At 44.1% G+C, this 23,550-nt stretch overlaps 1 protein-coding gene across 1 annotated transcript in view; it reads right to left on the bottom strand.

The window, feature by feature from the left end:
• The window catches only part of SWAP70 (SWAP switching B-cell complex 70kDa subunit), a gene marked incomplete at its 5' end in the record, with an annotated part of 35,660 nt that extends 12,844 nt beyond the window's left edge, over positions 1 to 22,816 (bottom strand). Inside the window, 5 exons of the mRNA XM_010158158.1 lie at positions 2,032 to 2,259; positions 10,943 to 11,116; positions 16,133 to 16,273; positions 22,241 to 22,376; positions 22,692 to 22,816. Of these exons, the coding sequence (XP_010156460.1) occupies positions 2,032 to 2,259; positions 10,943 to 11,116; positions 16,133 to 16,273; positions 22,241 to 22,376; positions 22,692 to 22,816 (804 nt within the window). The remainder of the gene's footprint in view (positions 1 to 2,031; positions 2,260 to 10,942; positions 11,117 to 16,132; positions 16,274 to 22,240; positions 22,377 to 22,691) is intronic.
• Positions 22,817 to 23,550: the final 734 nt, after the last annotated feature.

Genomic DNA, 23,550 nt, shown 5'->3' on the forward strand with positions numbered 1-23,550 from the left:
TCCTACAAGGGGGCTACAAGGAAGCTGGGGGGACTTTTTACAAGGGCCTGTAGTGACAGGTCAAGGGGTAATGGGTTTAAATTGAAAGTGGGGAGGGTTAGATTAGATATCAGGAAGAAATTCTACGCAGAGAGGGTGGTGAGGCACTGGCACAGGTTGCCCAGAGAAGCTGTGGATGCCCCATCCCTGGAAGTGTTCAAGGCCAGGCTGGATGAGGCTTGGAGCAACCTGGTCTAGTGGAAGGTGTCCCTGCCCATGGCAGGGGGGTTGGGACTGGATGGGCTTTTAAGGCCCCTTCCAACCCAAATGATTCTATTCTATGATTCCTGACACACTAAATTTGCTTTCAAAGCCAAGTCAGACTGTCATTTTCCCCTCAAATTTCTGCAAAATATTTATGTATTATTTTTGTGCATCAGCTGCTTCTCATCTTCCAGGAGCCCACTGACACCTACTGGGAATCTTTTCACACCAACTGTCACACGAAGGACACGTCTTTCAGAAAACCAAGCATCACAAATTTAATCATCACTGCTACCCTCCACACGCCGTGGAGCTCCGGGGTAAGTGCACAGTAAGAACGGTAGTATGAGACTTGGCTGTGACACACTATGCCATTAGCTAATACCTTGAGGTAATCACATACTGCAATAAACAGGACAATTCTGTGAATCAACAAGGTATCAGGGTACAAGCTGTGACCAAACCATAATCTGTCAGTCACAGGGGGAACTCCATTCTCCATCGGGGCGCTGACTGTCCAGGAGGCGCTGGGCCAAATCTTGACACAAACTATTTTTAAGTGTCAAGGAACCAAAGGCACTCAGACATCCTTGAGAAAGAGGCCCAGCCACCAAGAGAGGAAAGGAAGGAGACTGTGTTTAAAAAAAAAAAAAGAAAAAAAAGACGGGGTGGGGAGACACAATGCACTATCAAAACTGAGAAGAAATCCAATTTCCTCACAAGTTTCAGGTGGAAGGACTGACCTGACAGTAGCTGTTTTATTTTCATGGTATTAAACAGCAGAATGACTTCATTTTGCCCTCAATGACTGTGTGTGTGTGTCCAGCCCTCACCTCCAACAGGCAACCACAAGTTAGCAAAAATAGACTTTTGCATTGTTCTGTGGATATTCCGAAAGAATTTCCTGTGCCGAGACCTGATGATGATTTCTTCAGAGCCACTTAGGGAAGCCTGCCAAGAAAGCTTCTGTTTCCCTGCTCACCAAGAAGCCAAGTAATCAAAGATGAAAAAGGTGTCTCTGCTTTAAACAGCTCCCTAGGTAAGCTCTGCTGTGACCCCTCAGGTCCCTGTGACGGTGATACTTCCCCTGAGAGAAATGCAGTTTTTATAGCCATTCCTAAACGGGTAATTCAGCCACTGGAAATCTGAAGAAACTGAAGACTGACAGAAGTTAGCTAAGAACATAAAGCCAGCATGACTTCTTGTGTTCCAATACAGGTAAATAAGCTGGCAGCCATGTAGCCTGCTAAGCAGAACAAGAAGGGAGTGAGCTCCAGAGCTCTTCTACACCTTTTTGCCCTGAAGTGTGCCCACTCAGAAGCAGACTTTTCAGCTGGAGCAGCACCCTTTTCCAGATCCCCTTGTTTGGTGACACAGGTTATCATCAGCCCAATTTCCATTTGCTGCAATGTAACAGACACTGGGAAAAAGCATTTTCAAAGGCTGAAGAGTTGTCACCCGTGTAAGAGCTGACAGCGTGTTGCAGCCACTCTGCCAGCTAACAAGCAGTGGATACTAGTATAAGAAAAGGCTGTATTTCAAGTCAGAGCACACTTACTTTCTAAACACAAACTCTCTCAACAAGCAACTCATTCATAATACTCTAACAATTACAGCAGCATAATTTCTCTCTTATAAAAACAAGCTCACCTTTAAGAACCCTTATAATTTGCCTCATTTACCCGGCTCATTATGCATCAGGTAAAGAAGTAACAGGAAAAGTTGAACATTTTCTAAACGTGCAATAGAGAGTTCCACCTCAAAGCATTAGTTCTCTGTGGTTCTCACCTGTTTGAGTACATCTAATATGAGCTCGTTAAAGACTTCGTTGATCGCCATGGACACTGTCTGTCGATCCATCCCTTTGCTGAACTGCCCGCTTCCGATGAGATCGATCAGCTCCCACGCAGACAGACCTTCTCGGCTGGTGTTGAGGGCAATCTTATAATGGTCAAACTGCTCTTGCTGCCAGCCTGCTCCCATTGCTTCGGTGAGCTTTTTAAGTAAATATTCAATCTGCGCAGAAAAACAGAAATTAATCCTACTCAGCAGGCATGGAAATCAAGTGTTTCAGAGCTGTAAACTAAGCTCCTCTAGAGACCATCATTACAGCTAGATTCCTACACTCCTAGGGAGGGCCCTAAACTTAGGTGGTTTCATTAGCAAAGATTTGAGGCTCCTGTCTCAGCTGAACTTTTGACCGCCAAGCCCATCCCGCAGCTATTCTTCTCATAGTAAAGAAACGAAGAATTGAACCTGACAGTGTCTTTTAGTATTTCAGATTCCTACAGAACACATGGGACCTTCCCTGGAACAGCTTCCAAACCGGGATGACTGACACATGAGAAAGCAAGAAGTTTCAAAAAGTATTCTTGTAAGGTAAAAAGCAAACAAATTTTAAAAAAATGAGGAAAAAAATGGCAGTTTGGACAAGAAGTGAAATGAAAAACTACCGAGGTACTATCACATATCTCAGTCTTCACCTGACCCCTCCAGCTCTCCAGCACTCCATCACTGGACACAATCTTGGCAGATGTATCCAGAGAAATAAAAGAACAAATCTTTCACGTCTGCTTTTATTGTTTCCAAAATTAACTCTCCTTTTCCTTTAATCTTTCCTCATTCTGTAAGCATTACCATACAACAGGGTAATAACACAAATAACACCAGTCAATATAAACACAAGAATGAAAAAGAGGGAAAGAAGGCTGGGTGTCTTCTTTTGCCTGATTTTTTATGTTGTTTTTAAACTCAGCACCATTCCCTCTTTAAACACACTATTTTAAACTAAGCCCATCTACAGCTCTGAGCACACGTGAAATGCCTTTAATGGCACTTTAAACCAAATAATCGGTGAGAGCCTTCCTACACAACAAAGTAAAAGCCACGCTTCTAAGTCTCCATGACTGAAGTGACAGCATACCAATTACAGCATTTAACCCAGCTCTGAAGACAGACCAAGCTAATGCCACCTTCTGCCATCCTGGGCAACGGCTCCCGCGTCTCCTCGCCAGCTTTGCAGGGAACCCACTGCCTCCGGCGACCAGCCAAGGCACAGCAAAGCCGCCTGCGCCCTCCCCTCAGGGGCAGCCTGGGGAGAGGGTGCTCAGTAACCCTGCACGGCAGCACCCTCCACACCAGCCCGCCGCAGGGACAGGGCAGCACCAGCTCCCCAAAGGCTGGCCCTTCTCTCCAGCTGCCACAAGGCCAGCACAGGACCACAAACCCGCCGGCAGGTCGGCCTACAAAGCAGCAGGCCAGGGCCCTTCCCACCTTCTCTACGGGCACCAGGGATGCGGCAGGGTGGGAAAGCACCACGATCCTTTCAGGTCTTCTCTCTCTGTACGTGGGAATGGCAACAGAGGTCTTGAAGTGCTGCTTTTCTGAAATCTGTTCCTTCAGGACAGTCGGTTCCACTTTCCATTTACCTATTTTAGGTGTGGGTTTGGAAATACTAAGTGACTCAGGAGTCTGCATTCCATTATCAAAAATGATGAAGATACACAGCATGAATGTGCCTCATTGAAAAGTGGTGGAAACCAAATGCTTTACAGGACTTCGTTTTCCTAATGACCAATGCTGGTTCACCTCTGTTCCTCAGCACCGCTAGAAAACACAATGTAGTATCTCCTACAGATCGACATAATACTGGATTTCTGTAAAATTCAGTAACTAATCCCGTTAAAAATCTTTAGAATATGCTTTGCTGATTTTCACCCTCCAAAATCCTGAAGTTAAAAAATTAATCCAAGGCTTCTGAGCATCAGCTACCATAAATCCTCAGCATTCAGTAAAGGCAGGAAGCAGCTTACTTCCTACTCCAGCCAAGTTTTATAGAAAAAAACCCAACCCAAAAAAGCCCTTCACAGCATGCAAGAACAGTAGCATCGAGAATATGTTTCAAAACAAACCTCCCAAAATCTGGATTTGATGAGCTGAAATGAGCTCTGGCATCAGTGCAGGAGTAACTTTCAAAACATTCTGCCACTCGGCTCAGTCCCTCTGAGCAGCACCCGCTCTGAACCACGATCCCGTACTTCAGTTGAAAGGGAAGCTAAAATAACTGAGGCTTAATTAGGTATATAACTGCCAAAATGCTAGACAGTAATTAAAAAAAAAAAAATCATTAAAACTTAATGAACTTTAAATGTATTGTTCTGAGATTTCATAACCTATGACACTGCTTGAGGCATACAGCTCTCAAATTCCCTTGGTTAATTATCCCAAAGTACTACAGGACTCACTTGCAGACAAAGGGACACACATACCAAAAGAAAAAAAATCATACCTGAACAGATTTTTTCACATTTTTGCTCCAGCCCTATGAACATAATGTCTATCAAACTAACAGGAAAAGAAGCAATGCAACACTCTGGGCTAGTACACGTTATCAGGTACTGCACTAAAAATAACATAACCTTTCCCTTTAATACAGTTTGTACACATTTTACCTTATTTTGATAATCATAACAGATTTTAAATATTTACAGTCTGCTAACCCCCCATTTGCAAGTGACTAACGTGACCACAAATCCCATTAAAGTACATAAAATCTCTCATCAGTATAAAATACATTAACTCATCTTAACGGAGAAAGAACCTGTGCATATTACAGTTTAGTTTCCAAATCAAGAAAAATTCAAGCTTTATCTTGCATTCAGATAAGTACGTGCCTAACCAAATTCCCCAGAAAAATTTTATTTAACAGCTCAAAAGCAACAGTGAGCATAGCGGTGGGTTGTAAACACGGAGCAGTGCAAGGTCAACGTAAAGAAGTTGGATCTGTTAAGTGTGGAAGCGAAGAAGGGACCATTCATTATGTGCTCAAATGAGGAACCTCTGACAGCAAACGACATTTCCCCTCCTCCACAAAAAGACATGTCAACTCAGCAAATAACTGACAAATTAAGTCTACTGGCTCAAACATAACCCACTCTTGTGGTTAAGAAGTGTTGAAAAGCAAACATGAAGCAATAGTTTGCTGCTATTCTGACTGACCTTACTCACTTTCAGATAAGGATGTAAGAAGACAGAGGGGTTGCTAACGCTACATACGCCAGTACGGACCAACTGGCTCTGCAGTACAAAAAACAGCTTCTATCTCCAATCAACAGGAACTTTTCAGCCAGAATTTTGCCAAGAGAAAGCGAAAACAATATAAAGAACAGAGGCTCTTTAATAAGAGCTGTGCAGCCTCTTTGGTACATTCTTTCAGAGGGCACTTTCTTTTCCAATGTTTCAATACCTATTTGCATTGCTTTTCCAGGTATTCCTGGCACTATTCTCCATGGGGAATGAAATACATGTTTCACATATTTTTCTGATACACAAGTGGGTCTTTTAGAAGATGAAAATTGAAAAGGAATGTCAAGGAGGCATTCATGCCCAGCAGAGCACCGCAGACAAGGCTATTCCGGCTCATGCTATTCAAATAAGGTTTGTGATATTAACAGAGCAGATGTAAAAAGTCTACTCACGTTGTACAAAATTCTGCGGAAACACGTTACTGGGCAAGAGACATGAAAGCAATTATATCCCCTTTCACAGTCATTATCAATTGCTGCCGTGATCAATCACCATCAGAACATCACTCACTTTACAGTCAAATATTTGCTGCTTCCCTTCCACCAACAAAAAAATCCTCATACTAGAATTTATTAAACTTCACAGACAGTAACTACTCCAAATTAACAGACTTTGTGAAAACTGTGCTCATTATGCAGTGCAAGCCATTATAGTCTTTCTTTTTTTTTGAATTAAATTAGCACTAAGTAATACAATAATACACTCAAGAAGCAGTGTAACATGTAAACACGTAAAACCTAAGGACAACCTGCTGCATGAGCTGACACTGTCTTGTCTTTTGCAGCAATCAAGGCGAAGAGTAGTGAAATGGGAAGCACTGATGCAAGTCATAAGCGACTAAACATCTTCCTAACCATCATCATCAACTTGTGGGGCTTTAACTGACCCATGACCTCTACACAAGCAGCTTTCATTCCGCTTGTATCAGTTTTGATTTTATTTCTGAACGCCCAGGGTTCAATTCCCAGTATTTCATTCACTGTTACCAGTTTCTGATACTAGAATGCAGAACAAGGAAGCAAACGTGGTCAGAAAAAAAGCTTTTTCTGCAAGAAATGCCTCCAGAACAATCACCACTGTACAGCTTCAGACTTTCATCTCGTCAGTCTAAAAATGCATTACCTCATGTTTCACGCGCAGGAAGCCACGCAAGGTTTGGACTCTCTCTGTCCTAACCGGGAGCATTAGAAATGCCATGTGTTAATACAGTTAAAGGCTGAAGGACAAGCGAAAAATGGCTGTACAAATCTTCTTCCCTTAAGACGCCAGGCTTCGAAAGCAAAGACACCAAGTATGTTTGGCCTGTTTAAAACAACGCCAACGCCGTATCACAACACGCCAAGAGTGCGCGGCTCCAGCGTAGCCATCGGCGAGTTCCACCGTTACGGGCGGCGCAGAAACGCAGCTAACCACACACCACAGCTTTCAGGCGAGAAAGCATTCCCAAGGCTGCGGTCACATGTCCAGAAACGAGAAAGGGGAAGTGTTTGGAAACTTTTTTATACAACACAAAACATCTGGTTAAACAATAGCAAGGCACACAAATGGTTCTGTAACAACTAGGAGGCGAGTGGTAAGGGGAAGGTCATGACTAGAAATGTTTCTGCTCTTATGGCTACGGTTCTCTCCACCTTTCTTCCCCTTATTTCACCCTTATCAAGGAAGAGGTAAGGCCTGCGAGAGCTGTAGGAGACACACACACACATGGATGTCTGCGTCTCGGATCAGCTATGGAAAAGACCACCCGCAGGGAGGGGAAGGAGCTGCCACCCAGGCCCCCCACTTCCGGGGTGCACTAGCCATACAGCTGCTTGGTAAAGCTCTGCCCACTGCACCAGGAGGCAGTTCAGTTCTGCTAGCCAAGAACTGCATTAATTCTGAAAGCTATGCATCAGGACTAGTTTTAGGATGTCTGCGTCTCCAATCAGCTATGGAAAAGACCACCCGCAGGGAGGGGAAGGAGCTGCCACCCAGGCCCCCCACTTCCGGGGTGCACTAGCCATACAGCTGCTTGGTAAAGCTCTGCCCACTGCACCAGGAGGCAGTTCAGTTCTGCTAGCCAAGAACTGCATTAATTCTGAAAGCTATGCATCAGGACTAGTTTTAACTACAGCAAACAAAACACAGCACTGTTTTTCTGCAGTCCACCTGTATCTGTCTGAAATATCACTTTCACCCCACTCCCAGATTTGTTTTACTTTGTGCATAGCAAAGCTGCTCACTTGAAAGGGGAGGGAGCTTTTGGATCTGATACCATTTTGCATTTCCCCAGGACATGAACACCATCCATGGATCTCTGTTCCTTTCCAACTCTCCGAACTGTTCTCAGCTGCCCACCAAAGCTACGCTGCAGCCCAAGGCTGAGCCCAGTGCCCTGCACAGCCACCAGCTCCTGGATCAGGTCTCTCTGGGACCTGACTCTTCCCCATAAAATCGAGAGATCCTCCCAAGCTTGAAGTCACATCCCAAAACTGCACACCCAGACCCAGGCCCTTCCCCATGCTGAATTTTACTGACCTTATTTCCCTCAAGCTCAGGGCTGCCATCTCTCCTTCCCAGGCAGGTGAGGAGCGCAGGCCAGATGCTGCCTCTGCCTTTCTTTCAGCCTGGCCTCTGCTAAACAAGGAAATGCTGGCCCTTCTGTCACCGATCCAGTGCTTTCACATCCCCTCAATGTAACTGCTTTCCTTACTTTGCTCTTTCTAAAGCTTTCCTCAGCCTGCACCTCCAGAATGTTTCCAGAATGCTTTCCCCTCCCTTGAGCCGCAGCTGCTCCCGATTTGCTGCCTGTTCAACACCTGGGCAGGGAACCGAGACTCAACACGCTGCAGGTGGGGGTAACACCCCACCTCAATCAGGGGTCTGTCTAATATGAAGGCCCAGCACAGCAGCACGGGTGCACAAGTAGTAAGGACAGCAAAGAGCAGCTCCTCCCAGGAGGAGGAGAGAAGCCATCCTTGTGGCCACGTGAAGTTGTATCAACACGTTCACTGGAGACCTAAGAAGTGCTCTCTATTATAATCTTCCCATCCAGATGGGATGCAAAAATCTCCAAGAGATCACCCTTCCAACCTGAAAGCATGGGGCAAGTTTCCCAGTTACTTTTAAAGGGGAAACAAAATCTCCGAAACCCAAACGCCTGTCAAGTGGAAGGGAGGGAGGAGGGGAAGCGGCTGGACCCCACACAAAGGACTCCAAGCCAGAAACCGCAGTGTGTGCTGCAGTATTCTCAGCCAACAGGAAGAACAGAGAGGGAGGGAAGGAAAGCTTGCTCCCTGGCTGGGAAGCTTTAGTCGCCCATGAGAGGTTTACAGTGGTCTCACCAAAACACACATCACAGAACGGCGATGCTTCCATCACCCTCTCCTCTGTTCTCCACTTTGCAAAAGCCCCTTCACTTTACACGTGATGTGCAAGCCGTCCGGTAATTAAGTGACAGGACAAATACAGAGTGGCAAAGACTAAATATCTAATCAAGCTTTTAAAGGTAATAAAAAGTAAATGCAAAGAAAATACCTTTACTATGCACCAGTATAATTTTCAATACTATTGGAAAGAGCTATTTTCAGGCAGAAATTCTCAGCGATAAGACAGTAACTACAAGTTTGTACAAAAAAATGCTTTGCAAATCTGAAGTTTACATTTAACATTAAAAAAAAAAACCCAGATGCAAGAACTTAAAAGGCAGATATGAAGGGTCACACAGAGAAAAAGCAAAACTGACCGAAATTGAAACTTTGCATCTTTACTTCTGGAATTTTGTGCAAAAGGGTAAATGAGTAAATGTGGAATTTTCCAGAAGCACAAAGAAACCGAGGAGGACCAGTGCAACCCAGAAAGGAGTGTGTTCAACAGACAGCACTCCTCCACTGGGTGATTGCATTACCTGTGTGGTCTGAGGCAAAAGGTTAGAGTGAATACAGGCATTGTATATGATAAGAACAGAGCAGCCTTTCTTTGTCAGGCTCTATAAGCCTTCTTTAAACAGTATTGCACAATTTACATCTTGCTGTAATCAAGGAGATGCAGACAGAGCCACCCTCAGAATTTTTAAAATAATCCAAGTAGAAGAGCCACACAGGTTAACCCTGGGCATTAAAGGTGGGAAGGAAAGCACACAGCAGCAGCTGTGAATCTCCTTTGGGCTCAGAGACGAGTTTGCAGCCCGTCTCCCAACAAACGGACACGTTGCCATTACCTGGCAGCAGCTACAGAAGGCAGCATGAATCTGGGGGCTTGCTTGGTGGAGGGGGAGCAAGTGAGCAACGCCCCTACCCCAGAGGTGGCAGGTCTGAAGCTTTTAACCATGCTAACAAAAAAGGAAATGGGAAATATCTACCCTCAGGTAAGCCAGGCTGCACAGTGGGGAACATCATGACAACCCAGAAACATGGATTTGAGTCCTAGTTTTTACATGTATTAGTGGCTCTGATGTTCTACCAAGGCCAAATCTGGCACCAGTCAGAAAGGAGCCGTCTTAGCTTTTATAACCAGGATCCCAGTCTCTCAGAACTGGCAGGGAAAAAAAAAAAGAAAAAAAAAACAGGTAAACAACACCATCCCATTTTTCACGGGCATATAGCATGCCAGGCAGGGCCCTGTCATCACCAGCCCGGCAAAACCAGAACCATTAAAAATGAGTGATAAGGCAAACCCAAGCAGTTTATTTTGATAGGGGAGTTACCTATACTTCATGGTCTGGCACAACAGCTCGGACTCCAACAGTTTTGTCGCAGTGGCATGTAAATCAGACTTTTGATCTCTGACTGTTCAATAGTTCACAAATATTTATTAACCCGTACTCCAGTGCTGAACTGCAAACCCCTGGGATTTCTGCATACAGTTTTGCAAAAAGTTATTTATGCCTACAGTTCTGATCTTTCCACTTCTTCCCTCGCCCCTCCCAAGGGCAGAATTGTCGGGATACCAAAATCTTGCTTTAGGGTTAAAATACCTATCTGAGCATTGCCCATACTTGTTCATGAACTTAAAGTATAAAGAGATCTCTCTGGTATTATTCCTTCAACCATTTCAAGCAAAAGCGTTCAGGTGGTGGCTGCTTTTGATCAGAAACCAGAAAAGTTTGTACTTCTCCTTTTCATCAGGAGGGTGACATGAGACTGAAGACTCATCTTGCAAGTCACAGTAACACAGAGCAGAGGGGAGAATTTATTTTCAGAACATACTGATGTACTAACTGGGCAAAATTTTAATCACATATAAGCAGCAAGCACAGCGATTAAAGATCACATACACGCACTACTCAGGAGTGAAGCAAGAACCTCAACAGCTCTGAGTGCTGGCACCAGCACCATCCAGTCCTCAGAAAAAGCAAAATAAGCTATTTACTGGGGAACAAACAGCATGCTCCATTTAGTCCCGGCTGTTTAAATGACAGACACACATACCCATCAATATTTAAAGTATCCTGTGGGAATCCCTGCATATGTACCCTGAAAGACAAAGAAAAGCACCCGAGGCCTTACATTAAAAGAGGGAAAGAAAAGTTTTCTATTAAATAATCATTTTCTCTGAAATCTCTAGAGAGCACAAACATCAACACAGTTCAGCTGGGACTTTAAGCAAACGTGTTGAACAGCCTTTTGTTCCTTACCTCCTCAGGTACAATGATTAAAGGGTATTTGTCCTCTGATAAGAAGTTAAAAATAACCCAGACTTTAAATGCGTCTTCATCACTAATCAGCAAAGGACTTCTAGAGAGGTTCTTTTTAGCACAGAGAGTCCAGCACATCCTGTTGAATTCAACTTTATCAAAGTTTCCTTGAACCTAAAATGAAGAAATTGGACAAAAAATATTACTATGCACAAATGGCACAGAAAAACAGACAAAGTCTGACAGGCTGAGTCATACAAAAAGTACCGAGAAAATTCTAGTTTGCAAAAAATGTCAAGGCCCAAAAAGAGCACTGTAACAGTCTAGTCTGACTTCCTGCCAGGGGTCAACTAAGAAATTTCTTCCAGCAAAACCTACATCCAACCTCCAACTTCTGGTTGAGTTAATAACACCCTGACTTCATACAAAGGAAGTTACCCTGCATTCTGCATTTCCTCTAGCACATTAGTTTTACCTTCCAAACCATCTTCATAATTTAGTTCCACTGCCCTTCAATTGCACTGAGATTTTATATGGCAAACTTGGAAACCATTCTAGCCAAAACTACACGTGGACATGCTAAAAGTGATATTGGAACAAGAGATGGGAAAGAGGTTTAATTACCACTTCACGTTACTCAAACGCAGGATATTCATAAACATGTCATCATTTTATTCTCAAATGCTAATCCGCTTTAAACCTTTCCTTTTTCTCAGACTTGCAAATATTTACCTTATTGATAAAAAAATCCCTCTTGTTTTTGTTATCCACTATCATACCTAGCAACTGTACATACCCACCTGCGAATTATTTACATATGTAAAAGATTTCATTTCCTCTATTTTCTTTTTAAACCTTCATTTATGTTAGATAATAAATCTATTTATCTCCCTACAACTTAGCAATGCTGTTTCTTTGCCAACATGTAACCGATAAAGGCATGTTCTGCACTGTAATGGAAGTCCCTTGAGATTCCGGAAAGCATGTCTGAGAAACGAGTTCTTGTACCTCTTGTGGTAACGGCATCAGTAATGTTCAGTGACCTCTTCTTATGATAGGCCAAACCATGCATCTTAGATGCTTCAAGGACCCCAGTGCAAACTGCATGATTTCCTACCCAGTCTGGTAAGTGGTCAAATACAGTGGAGGGTGAGCCACAGTGGCTAAGTCAAAGATAGACTAACGAAGCAGATGAATTGATGAGGGTGGAGGCAAAAAGGAGAAAACTAAAAAGACACAAGTAAACAGGAAACCAACCCTATGCCAAGAAGCACTTTAGAGTGCAGTTTCCAGGACTAAAAGTGAGACTGTGAAAGAAAGGCATAGATTTTGCATGCTTGCAGAGCAGGCCACCAACAAAAATGACGATGCAAGAGGCCAGCTGTCCTTCGAAGAAGGTGGAAGCTGCAGGAGCTATAGCTGCTACAGCCACAAGCCCAGCATCTGGTTGTTCGCAAAAGAAACATGGGTCTTAAATGAAACACCAGCTAAGTGAATACACACTGTTTGGAAGAAGGGCTAGAAGCCAGGTTTCCTTCTCCTTCCTTCAATTTCCCAGCGCTTCATCCCTCGGGTACTCCTGCCTGTGCTTTTCCCTGTCTGTCCTCCCCATCCTGCCCAATGAAGCTTGATTTCTTTTCTGCAACAGCTTCACCCGCCAAGATGATGAGCAGTTTCACCCTGGAAACGTCCCAGTGGTTGTGCTACTCCCAAGGAAGATGCCAACAGGGTGGGAAATCTCTTTCCCCACAGGCACCACCTGGCAAGTGCCCTAAGCACTATAAATAAGGTGGGTTGCTCTACCAGCAGCTCCTGTTTTAAAGCACTGCAGCAATCAATGCCCTCAGGGAAATGTGGAAAAAGGCACATTCTGTTGCTTAAATAGCAAACAAATCCTTGTACAAGAGATTTTCCCTGTGCACTAGTATATACTTTTAACTGTGCTTCGTAATTTGTCCAAATTATTTGAAGTCACCATTTCATTTGGAAACTTCTACAGCACTCCACACTATTAACTTTACAGCCATAAAAACAAGACACGTAAAAGACACCAACCTTCCCTTTCTAAGTAGTTTCACAAAATAACCAAAAGAAAAATGCAGCCAAACCCATACAACTTTCTAGATCTTTAATTGCTACTAATATGCAAAGTATAATTTACCATCAATAGCCTGCCAAATAACTCTAAAACATAAAAAAATATAGAAAATATTTGGCCTAAGTACCACAGATCAGATCAGTTCCAAAAATTAACGAGCACTGGCAGTGTAAACAGCATTCACTAAGTTGTCTGAAATATGAGATAACCTGAGGTTTAGAACCATGTCCTCTGTCTCCCCCCACTATGACTCTTCCCTCCTATAAATAAGGCACATTGTAAAATACCACCATCACCATCACTGAAAACGGAACATTTTCAACTGGTGTTAAAAGACATACACTGTAAATAATGGAAGATGCTAAAATATGGTTATGAAACCAAGTAAAACGAATTATGAAGCATCATACTGGCAAGCGACAGCTCCCTCCTGAAAGGGACGCTTATGGAACAAGAACAGATTTTGGTTCAGATGCAGGAAAGCCCTAGATACCTCTGTCTGCTAAGTAACAAGCAGCATGATACTAGAAATTATCAATAGGCAACAATAATTATTCAAACTATTTATTCAAATTCCTTATTTGGATAAAAGAAATTAGTTGCAACCAATTTGGTTCATTAAACTACCAACTTGTGCCTTTCTTGACGACTCATTGGTTCTATATAAAGAGGATTTATTGCAGGGTAACACAGGGTAAGCCAGCACTAAAAAATATTAAAAGCTACAACTGCATTTAAGAGTACAACAGAAATTATTTCAAAAGGTTTCAACGTCCTCTCAATAAAACTGTAAGTCACAGTTACATACTTGTTTTAAAGAACTCTAGTATTCATTCTTTAAATATTTTACTAATGTTTTAAAGCAAAACACCTTGAGATCAAAAAAAAATTCTCTTGAGCAGGTTGCTCTTGCTCAAATCAATTAATTCACCAGACAATGTATGACTGGAAATTGAGAGAACTTCCTCTGTGTTTATAGTGTAAAGCACCAGTTCCTCCTTAGTAGCTTTGCTTACTAGTATAAATTAACAGAATTTCTTCTACAGTCACCCCATCTAAAAGGACAGATTACACACTGGAAGAAAGAAAAAGAAGGGGTCTCTTGTTTGCTTTTTTGCCTGTTTGGTTTAAACAAAGGAGACATGCTATGAACCGGTGACTTCATCCCGCTGCATGTTAATTTTGGCACTGATGTAAAGTCATCTCTAAAAGATGAGATGTCACAATCAAGATTTTTCCAGCCCACAAAGATAGTCCTGTGTCTATTTCACTGATTTTTAATACTACATATCTAAACAGTTTACATGCATTTAGTCAGGATTAAATAGCATGAAGTTACAGGTAACTTAATCCTGTTCCTTAACACTTTCATCTTTTAAGATGAACTAGTGGTATGGGTCTATCAGGCAATTATCAGAAGCCAGATCAGTGTATGAATAAAACAACACATGAAACTACATGCAGTCATGCTCTTCCATGAGCAAGCAAGTAGCTTGCCCTTTGTTTTCACCGTGGGGTAAGAGGGTGCTCCAGAGTAGAGTAGCTAAACACTGTAAATTCACACCAACTTGCTTTTGTAGCCTGGCCTTTGATTTTCAAATTGAAGTGTTATTTAAATGCAGTTGCTCCTCATTTCCCTAACTATTCTGCCTTTAACCATAAAGCATGTTTATATTTGAAAAAGCTTTCCATCTCTATCTTTTTTACTTTTGACTGAATAGCTTGCTACTGCCTACAGATGGTATTAACAAAACCCACTGTTGTTCAGACTCGACTACCGTAATCTTTCTGTCAAAATAAAGTAAGGCCTTTTCTTTTTGTCCAAAATTTGTATACAAACTGCTTGGTCTCTGCTGAATCTTACTCGAGCGCAGACAGCCAACACAAAGTGGAAATAGGATCACAAACTTCTTAAGGACAAAGGTAGATTCTCCAACATCAAACAACCACGACATTAAGCGGGTGCTTTTGTGTGTATCAAAGGTCAACAACCCCCACATGTGAAACAGGACCCAATTACCGGGTATGAGAGAAACACAGACGAGAGAGGCAGAGGGACTGATCAGTCTTAGGTCGATACACGAAGCTTCTCCTGCTTCCAGGCTGCCAGACTGCATTATATATATCACATTTTCCAGCAGTATTACGTAAAGAAGCAGCAAAAATGAGCAGATCAGGCTAAGGAGTTTGCATAATCTGCAGTTGCTGCATTGGACTTTTCAGCTGCGTGTCAGTTCCAGACTCCTTAACATTACAAAAGAAAGCAAATATCTCTCTGCAGCCACAACATCGAAGTTGGAGGGTTTCTGGGGTCAACCCCAAGTGTACGAGAGAGAATCAGTGGTATTGAAGCAGCTTGCACCATCATGTGGGCTGTTTTTTACAGCCTATGACCAGTCTCAACAGAAGTCAGAAAAAAAGCAGGAAGATAAGGGGTTTTTTTACTTTCAAAAATTTCACCCTAAATTTCAAAGGCACAGCTCTGGCCCAGTGACTTCCTATCTGACACCAAGACGGAGAGGAGAGTAGGGGAAACTTTGCTGGCCTTCCAGAGCTTCCCCAAAACAAGGCCCAAAGAAGACTGTAGAGTGCTCAGGCATGAGCCAGCTTACAAGATGAAACTTAACACTCCCTAATGTCACCCACTATAACTATGGAAGGGATCTATTTATTAAAATACCTTGTGCATAGACATTAAAGATTTTTTTGCCGGTCCTGTTGGCAGAGGATTTTATGACAATATTCTGTTACAGCCATAGCACAAAGTGGTACAATCCAAGCCACTTTCAAATAAATTCAAGCCGAGATGCTTTATTAATATGAACACGGTTCCGCATGAACACAGCTTAGACAATGACCAAATGTAACAGGAAACAGAAACCAAGGGGAGAAAAAAGAAGTAGAGAACAGTGCATCCTTCCATTTTAAGGCACAGGCTGTACAGAGTACCTCATCACAACCCCCCGCAGGCACACGCACGCCCAGAGTGCCTTCACACCAGCACGCCTTCTGCAAGCAGCAGCCTGCTGTAAAGATACCTTAACACAAAACCCGACAAAGGGAAAAACAGAAGACAAGAATTCAAAACTTACCTTTTCCAAGATGAATTTGTTTAGATAAGGCATATAACCCTGATTGGAAACTGGTCCTTCATCATCGTCCCTGAAGTGCTCTTCCAAGGCCACCGGATCGTGGGGAACATTTAACACTGTGCACAAGTTGTGAGAAAGGACCTAAGGACAGAAGAGAAAACAGTGACACTGCTGTTGGCCTTAACCATGCTGCGCTGTCCTCAGACACCTGCGTGTTTACAGAAGCAGTGCGATCGCAGAAAGGTCCGTTCCTGCAGAAGCTACCCTTTGTGTAAATATGCATTTGAAAACCTGGACAGGCATCCAGAAACACCAAAGTCAATATTTACAGAGTGAAATTAGATAGTTACGGAAAACAACCACAAACACCTAGCCTTTGAAATTATGTTTACTGTCTAGTGAAAACAATGAACAAAGAAAACAAGTCAATATGTACCTTTACTTTACAAAGAAATGACCACTCAAAGCATTAACAACAGATTTCTCTCATCTGCTTGCTTTTGGGTTACTTAACATTCACCACATGTTTCAGTGAGCAAAGGAAAAGAAAAGTTAGAGAAAGGGGAAGGGTTGGGGTGTGCTTCTCAAATTCTTATTTTAAAACGGTATTTGCATGAGTTATATGAAGATCTTAACACCCACTGGCACTCGTGTCTGTTCTTGTGAAATGACCTTCAAGAAGAGGCTACACACTTGATTAGTTTTACGGAAGTACTGAATTATTGAAAACTAACTGGTAGCCAACACCTCTCAACTTCTTCAGCTTGGGCCGAGTTTTGCATGCACAAACTAACACCTCCATACAACAACAGGAAGGCAGAGCCTGGGTAGCAGTCACTCCTGTGCCACCAGCACTCTCCTATGAAAGGCAAAGCACCATCCCTTTCGCTGTCAGGTCAGCCCAGTAACACGCTGCCCACTGTGTCAAACACACTCTCAGGACATCTGTCCTTGGCATGATGCGGAGTTAAGCCTCAGAAGACCACGTACCAGCTACAGGAACATGGTTAAGGATTTAACTTCAGATCCTCAGGAATGGTCACAATGCCACACACTTTAAATATCTGGGCTTCCCCTCCCCAAACAAAAATAATGTACATTTACTCTGCATGTCTCCTTATCTTACACAAGAAGAGTCTTAAGTGCTAGTCAGCGTAAAACTGTACAAAGACAGCACAAGATGCAAGTTCAGTTCAGAGGAGAATTCCTCTTCACATACCTCAAAAGTTACACTTTCTTTCAGTGTATTTCCCTTCAATCTATCCGCATTTTTAACCACCACATCAAATTAAGTATTTGAGTCCATGTGATTTACATGGGGAGAAGGGAAGGTACTGTCATGCGTGTTTCCCCTTCTATTTAAGGCTTAAGTTATTTATAGAACACTGAGGGATTCTTGAATTTCTGAGAGATAAAGATGATCTCAGTTTTCCAACCAGACCAGTTGCTAATATTGTAACTAAAAAAATAACACGCAGCTAATAAAAATATAAAAGCATAACTGATTTAAGCTTATTACCAAAATAACTTGAAAGTCTCAGTAAAACACTTGGCTATCATGTCTTTCTACATGTTTCTCTTCTCCCTTTTTTGGCTTTCTTGCTGTGTTTGGGCTGTGACAAACCCAGGTGGTTTCTGCTTCAAGCAACCAGTCTACCAGGAAAGAATTCCACTTTCAATGATTTTCTAAGATCTGCCTTATCTGGGATCTCTCCTGTGCCCAGCGCTCCCTTTTCAGAACTCAGGAAATTCCTCGGCGCCTGCCAAAGCCTGCCATTCTCTCAACACGGCCAGGCGCCAGCTGGGTTCTTCACTTGCAGGGTAAGCCTGAAGAATTCTGCACTGAGGTCTCGGCTGGGTTTGTTCTTTCAAATCACATTATCTGCACCATGATATACTCTATTTTAATGATCAATTAAAAAAAAAAATCTAGCTGAGTATTAGGTTAATTGGGGTACGAAAAATCGCCTTGCCTCGCAGAAGCTCCATCAACCATGAGGAAGCTTTGCACCACTAAGGATTATTCTTCCCCGCGCCCACAGGGTTGCTAGGCAGCTTTTTCCTTCACCATTTACTGTGCTCTGGATGCCACATTTAACAATCCACCTTCATGCCAGAGCCAACTCCTACCCCAGACCAGAGACTCATCAGTGTGTTGCGGCAAACGGGTACAGCAGTGGTTCCAAACTGGAGCCCGTGGGGCGGTACAAGCGGTCTGCCACGGGTACAGAGAACCAGTGCACTCTGGGCACGATTATTCCACGTCAATGAAGAGTTTGGTAAAAAAGATGCCTAGTGGTGCCCAGGCAATACCGGAGGTGTTCTGTTCCCTGGATGGCACAAGCAAGCTGAGCACCGACGGTTGTTACAGACTTTGGATTTACTTAGACAAGGCTTTGAGCAACCTGGTCTAGTGGAAGGGGGGGAACTGGATGGTCTTTAAGGTCCCTTCCAACCCAAACCATTCTGTCATTCTACTTTATTCGTGGCCAGTCTCATACTGCTTTACCTGGAGTGCAGATCTCCAGCCCAGCTCTACTCTGACACAGCTGCTCCCCTCTGAGCTCCCATTTTCCAAAACTTTAAGCACCGTGTTGAATTCTTACAGTCTGAGTAGTCCCATTTAACCTCGTCCATAAAGTGATCAGTGTTTCTAAAGGGAAAGGGAAGGTCTGCTAGACTACTTACTGCTCAGCAACAAGAATTTGGCGCAGATGATAGCAGGAGCATTAACCGGGCAGACTAATCCTACAGCAGCTATTGTCAGGATCTACAGTACTTTTCTCTTTTCCATCTTTCAGGGGGGTCTTCTTCCTCCCCTGTCCCTTTTTAAGATTTTTAAATGTTGGCACTGCAGATCCCTGACAGCTCCATTCAGTGGCTTCGTGTGAATTCATTCCAAGACATTCTTGGCTCATCTCTCCCTGACATCCATGTCAGCAGCTAGCCAGCCAAAATAAGACTACTCACAAGTACATTCCCTTTTCCTCTTTTGACCGGTGTGGAAACCAGCATCATATATGCCCCTTGTCACAGGCACGAGGTCTTTTCAACCAGGGTACATCTTAAGCATAGAGTTTCTTGCATCACAGCATCTCCGACACACGGTTTCCTTACCCACCCAGGCAGCAACTGCCCTACTCCGAGTCTCGTTATTTAACACCGGGCTTAGTGCAGTAAGCTCTTTGCCAGTGGGATGAGCGTATTCAAGCCTGGCCTCCACCAGCTCAGGTTCAGCTCGCACTAGTGCCCTTTGCCCACATCACCTCTCTGTTCCTTCCCTTGCTCCCTTCTCCCTTAGGCACTCACAGTCCCCTCGTCACCATTTTTCACAACCTCACCCTCCCTCTTGCCTTCATTCTCAGCATGCCCCCTTTGGCCCCCAGTCACATACTGGTGTCAGTCTGCATCCATCCAACTGCCAAGGGAATTTGCCTTTCTGCCCTGCGGCTCCCAGCCCTCAGGAAGCGCTGCCAATAAACGTCCTCCATCCACTGCGCCTTTCTTCTGTATCTCCCTTGAAACCAGCTGACAAATCCTGCAGGACAAAGGTTAAATGGGCTGATCCACTGGCAGATGCTCCTCTCAAACCCAGTGTTACGGCCCCATCATCTCCTAATGCCTCCCCTTTTTGGCCTACAAGCTGTCTTGATTTGCCAGCTCTTCTGGAAGAAGGGCATTCCTCCCCTCGCACCTTACAGACACAATTCCTCATGGCCACCCGAATGCAAACGCTTCTGAGCCCCGCTGACGACATCGCAGCACAACACTCTCACAGTGAGTCACAGTGACTAATTTCCTACCATCCTTCCATGCTGTACAAGGCCAATTGTCCAGCTGAGGTCCTGCCCACTCGTCACAGGCTCTCACCCCTTCCAGTGCCTTGCACATTGTTCGAGGTCTTCCTCTCTGTTCAGACCATCCCTCTTGCCCCTGATTACACCATTCTTCCTCTTCCCATCATCCACTGACTTCACATTTAGTAAAAAGGCAAAAGGAACACAAGAGGAACAACAATCCTGTAACACCCCAGATAGGATTAAAGACCAGTTTAAACACTCTAAGCCTCACTCGTAGCTTTGGCCACCCACGTATTACGGGCCCGAATGAGACTGTGTTTTCACGAGGTGCTCACTATCCACATATTGCAGCTATCAGGTCAGGAATACCAGACTCTGAAAATCCACCCCAACGTGGCATGTAAACCAAAACAAGAACAGCCAAAGAACCCCACTGCCTAAGCAGAGACAACGCACAAAGCAACTAAGGAGGCGCTTCCAGAGACAGTGTAAAAACTAACTGGTACGTATTCCTTCCAAGATCCAATCACACACACATACTCCCAGGAGTTTTGCTGGCTGTTAAGTGTAACTGCATTTAAAACCGCACTGTTTCAAGATCCAGATGAGAAGCAGATTGAATGTTGGCACATTACAGAAACTTTTAAAGTAAGTCAATTTTAAAATTGCAGACTGCAAGAAAGATGAAATTGGATTTAAACACAGAAAAGCAAGTATTTGCATGTAGCTCGTGCTCGAAGCACAACAGCAGCTGTAGCTGCATACACAAACTTTGCCTTCAGCTTTGCTGTATCAGTGCTTGAAAGTGCTGAAGCACACTGACAAAATGATTGTGTCCATATTTAAAGGTGTAATTTAAGAACAGAAGAGACAAATCTTTTTGCTGATGTAGACAAAAGGGTAAGATCTGCAGCCAGCATTACCAGGACAACTTCTGAAGATTACTGATTAGGCAAAAGAAATTTTTTTAAAAATCAGTGCATACTGGAGTAAGACAATATTAAAAATTACACAGAGGACTGATCTGTCTCTTCTCCCAGCAGCTCAGACAATACACAAAAGATATAACTGGATAAAAGACATCCATGAAAGCCTTACTACCACAAGCAAGTCCTAGTTTTTCCTCCAAGCATTTGTTGTTTCTCCAGACTACAAAACAGATCCAATTCTCTCAACTCCATCCCTTCATTCTAGATGTTTTAAACCCAAATATGTGATGCAAGCCCTTCACAGTAGGGCCTCAGCTAAATATCACGCATTTATTTTTCTCATAGTATTCAATGAAAAATATTTATTCTTATAGAAGGCTCCAAGATCACTTCCTGGTAGAGAAACTACAAATCACTCTAACCACCAACACGTTATACTTAGGACCTTCTGCGTAACAGGATGGCAATACCTTATACTGGATTATGCAACTCAAAGATCCACTGTCAGTCTCCTTACTGAGGGAGGAAGAGTTCAGCATTGTTCTCAGAAAACAAATAGTATTTTACCGTATTTTTTAACAGCAGAGGCTTCACTACTAAACCTATTTTTCTAATGCCACAGATCTCTACTAACCTGCTTATCTCCAAGCCTCATCTCTCCATTTTATAGGGGTGCTATGTCTTCCTCGAGTAATGTGGATGAGGGATTGTGAAACAGCTTCATAGTACAACATAGCCCTGTATCAGTCAGACAGAACTTCGGTTTTGCTGCCCTGCCGACCCCTTCCACTGCACCCGTGTGGGGCTGCAGCCGTGACGTACACCTCTTCTCCTCGGTGCGACTGTCATTCTGACACCACATTCACCATCTGCCACAAAAAGCCTACCGAAAAGCACTGCCTACCCCTTCCTGTGTTTCCTGAAAACTAACTCTTGGTGGCCACAGGAGAAGGCAGCAGCCTCATTTCAGACTTGTTTCTGCATTCTCAGATCCCCCGCTTGACGCTTCCCTCAGGAGCCGTCAGATCATGAACAGAACTGCACAGAACCACGTTTTTTTCATCCCTTCTCTCTCACAGGCAGATAGAATGAAACACCAAAGCTGTTTAGGAAGGTATTTGATAGGTAATGAGGGGAGAAGTTTAATTTCCCCTCTTTTTACTTTTTACCTTTTTAAAACACAAGCATTTGTAGACACAAGGCTCTAGTAAGACAGCAGAGCATGACAAGACAGGGAAGTACACCGCAGTTTGGAAATACAACAAATCCACCCAGGTCAGTCAGTGACCTTAGAGAAGTGATGCCACTTCCATCAGAGCAAGCCAGCAAGCGCACCAGCATCCTGGCTGCTTCTTCAGCCATGTAATTCGCCCCAGTACCTGTGCAACCACGACAGCTTCTCCACCGACCACCACGACAACACGTGCTGCAGACACACCTCCAGGTACGTGCACTGAGCACACAACCCGCGGCAGCACACACAAGGGGTGGCAGCGTGTCAGGAAAACAGGATTCCTTCAAAAAGCAGGAAAATGAAAAACCACCTCCCTGCAACGTACTTCGGTTACTCCTGCAACACTAACACTCACTTTGATGACGCCACCTGTAAAGACCTGGGACCTGCACATGTTTTCAGCTCGAGCTTGCCACCAGGTCTGGCCTCTTGCCCGACTCCTGCCCCACAGTCACTTCTGACCGAGTCAGGCTGCATCTCAGAGCCTGATCTGCCCAAGCAAAGAAAAGGAGAAGAGAAACAGGCTGCTTGCAGCATGCTGCTTGCTGTGGATGCTTATTACATAATGCTAAAAACAAAGTCCATTAGCTACCAACCACACTCGGAAATACCGCAGCACGGCCACTCTCACTCGTGGAGTCAATCCCGCAAAAGGCGCAAACTTCAGCTCATCATTGTCGCGGCCCACAAAACTCCAGCACTCAGTACAAGGGCTCACAGTCTGAAACATCGACAGGTGTTGCGTTCTTATTCAAAATATTTATTTAGCCAGATTCCTGTTATTATTCCCAGGCCAAGATGGTCTCATAAAGCGAGGCCAAGACGGGATCGGATTCAGCGAGCTGCCTGAGAGCTCTTTTAAGAGTACAAACATTACTTCAGCGTATAAGCTAAGGAAAGAATGGCACAGTTGGAGCCTCTTGACTAATTCTCCTGTTTATATCCAAATAAGAGAGCACTGTGGAACCTCGCTCTCCCCTTGGCAAGCTATGAATTTCACTTGGACGCAGCCAACTCCTATAGATGGGACCTTGTGGCTACGCCACAAAAGATTTTGGCCAGAAAGTGTACCAAGAACACAGGGTTGAAAGCAGAGCAGAAGCACAGCAAGGGTTTGTGCGCTGTTATCTTGGGGAGGGTGAAGCTCTGGCCTGGCCAAAATGGAAATAAACCTCCTTGAGCACGAGGAAGGGCCTGTTCGAGCCTTTTGTGGGACACACACATCCAGGAACCACAGCAACATCCATGTGCCCAGCAACAGCCTCACTGGAGAAAACGCAATTTATGCCCCCCCCAGCAGGCTTTGAACATGGCTGGCGATCTCCCCTCACCCAGCCCGGAGCACGGCCACCTCAGCTGGCCCCAGACCCAGCACCCCCATGCCCAGGCAGCAGGTGGGACAGCCCCGGCCCATGTCACCAGCAGCCCCTCGCGCCACACCGGGCCCGGCCCCAC

Source organism: Eurypyga helias, unplaced genomic scaffold (genome assembly GCF_000690775.1).
Source record: "Eurypyga helias isolate BGI_N326 unplaced genomic scaffold, ASM69077v1 scaffold37708, whole genome shotgun sequence".
NCBI lineage: Eukaryota > Metazoa > Chordata > Aves > Eurypygiformes > Eurypygidae > Eurypyga > Eurypyga helias.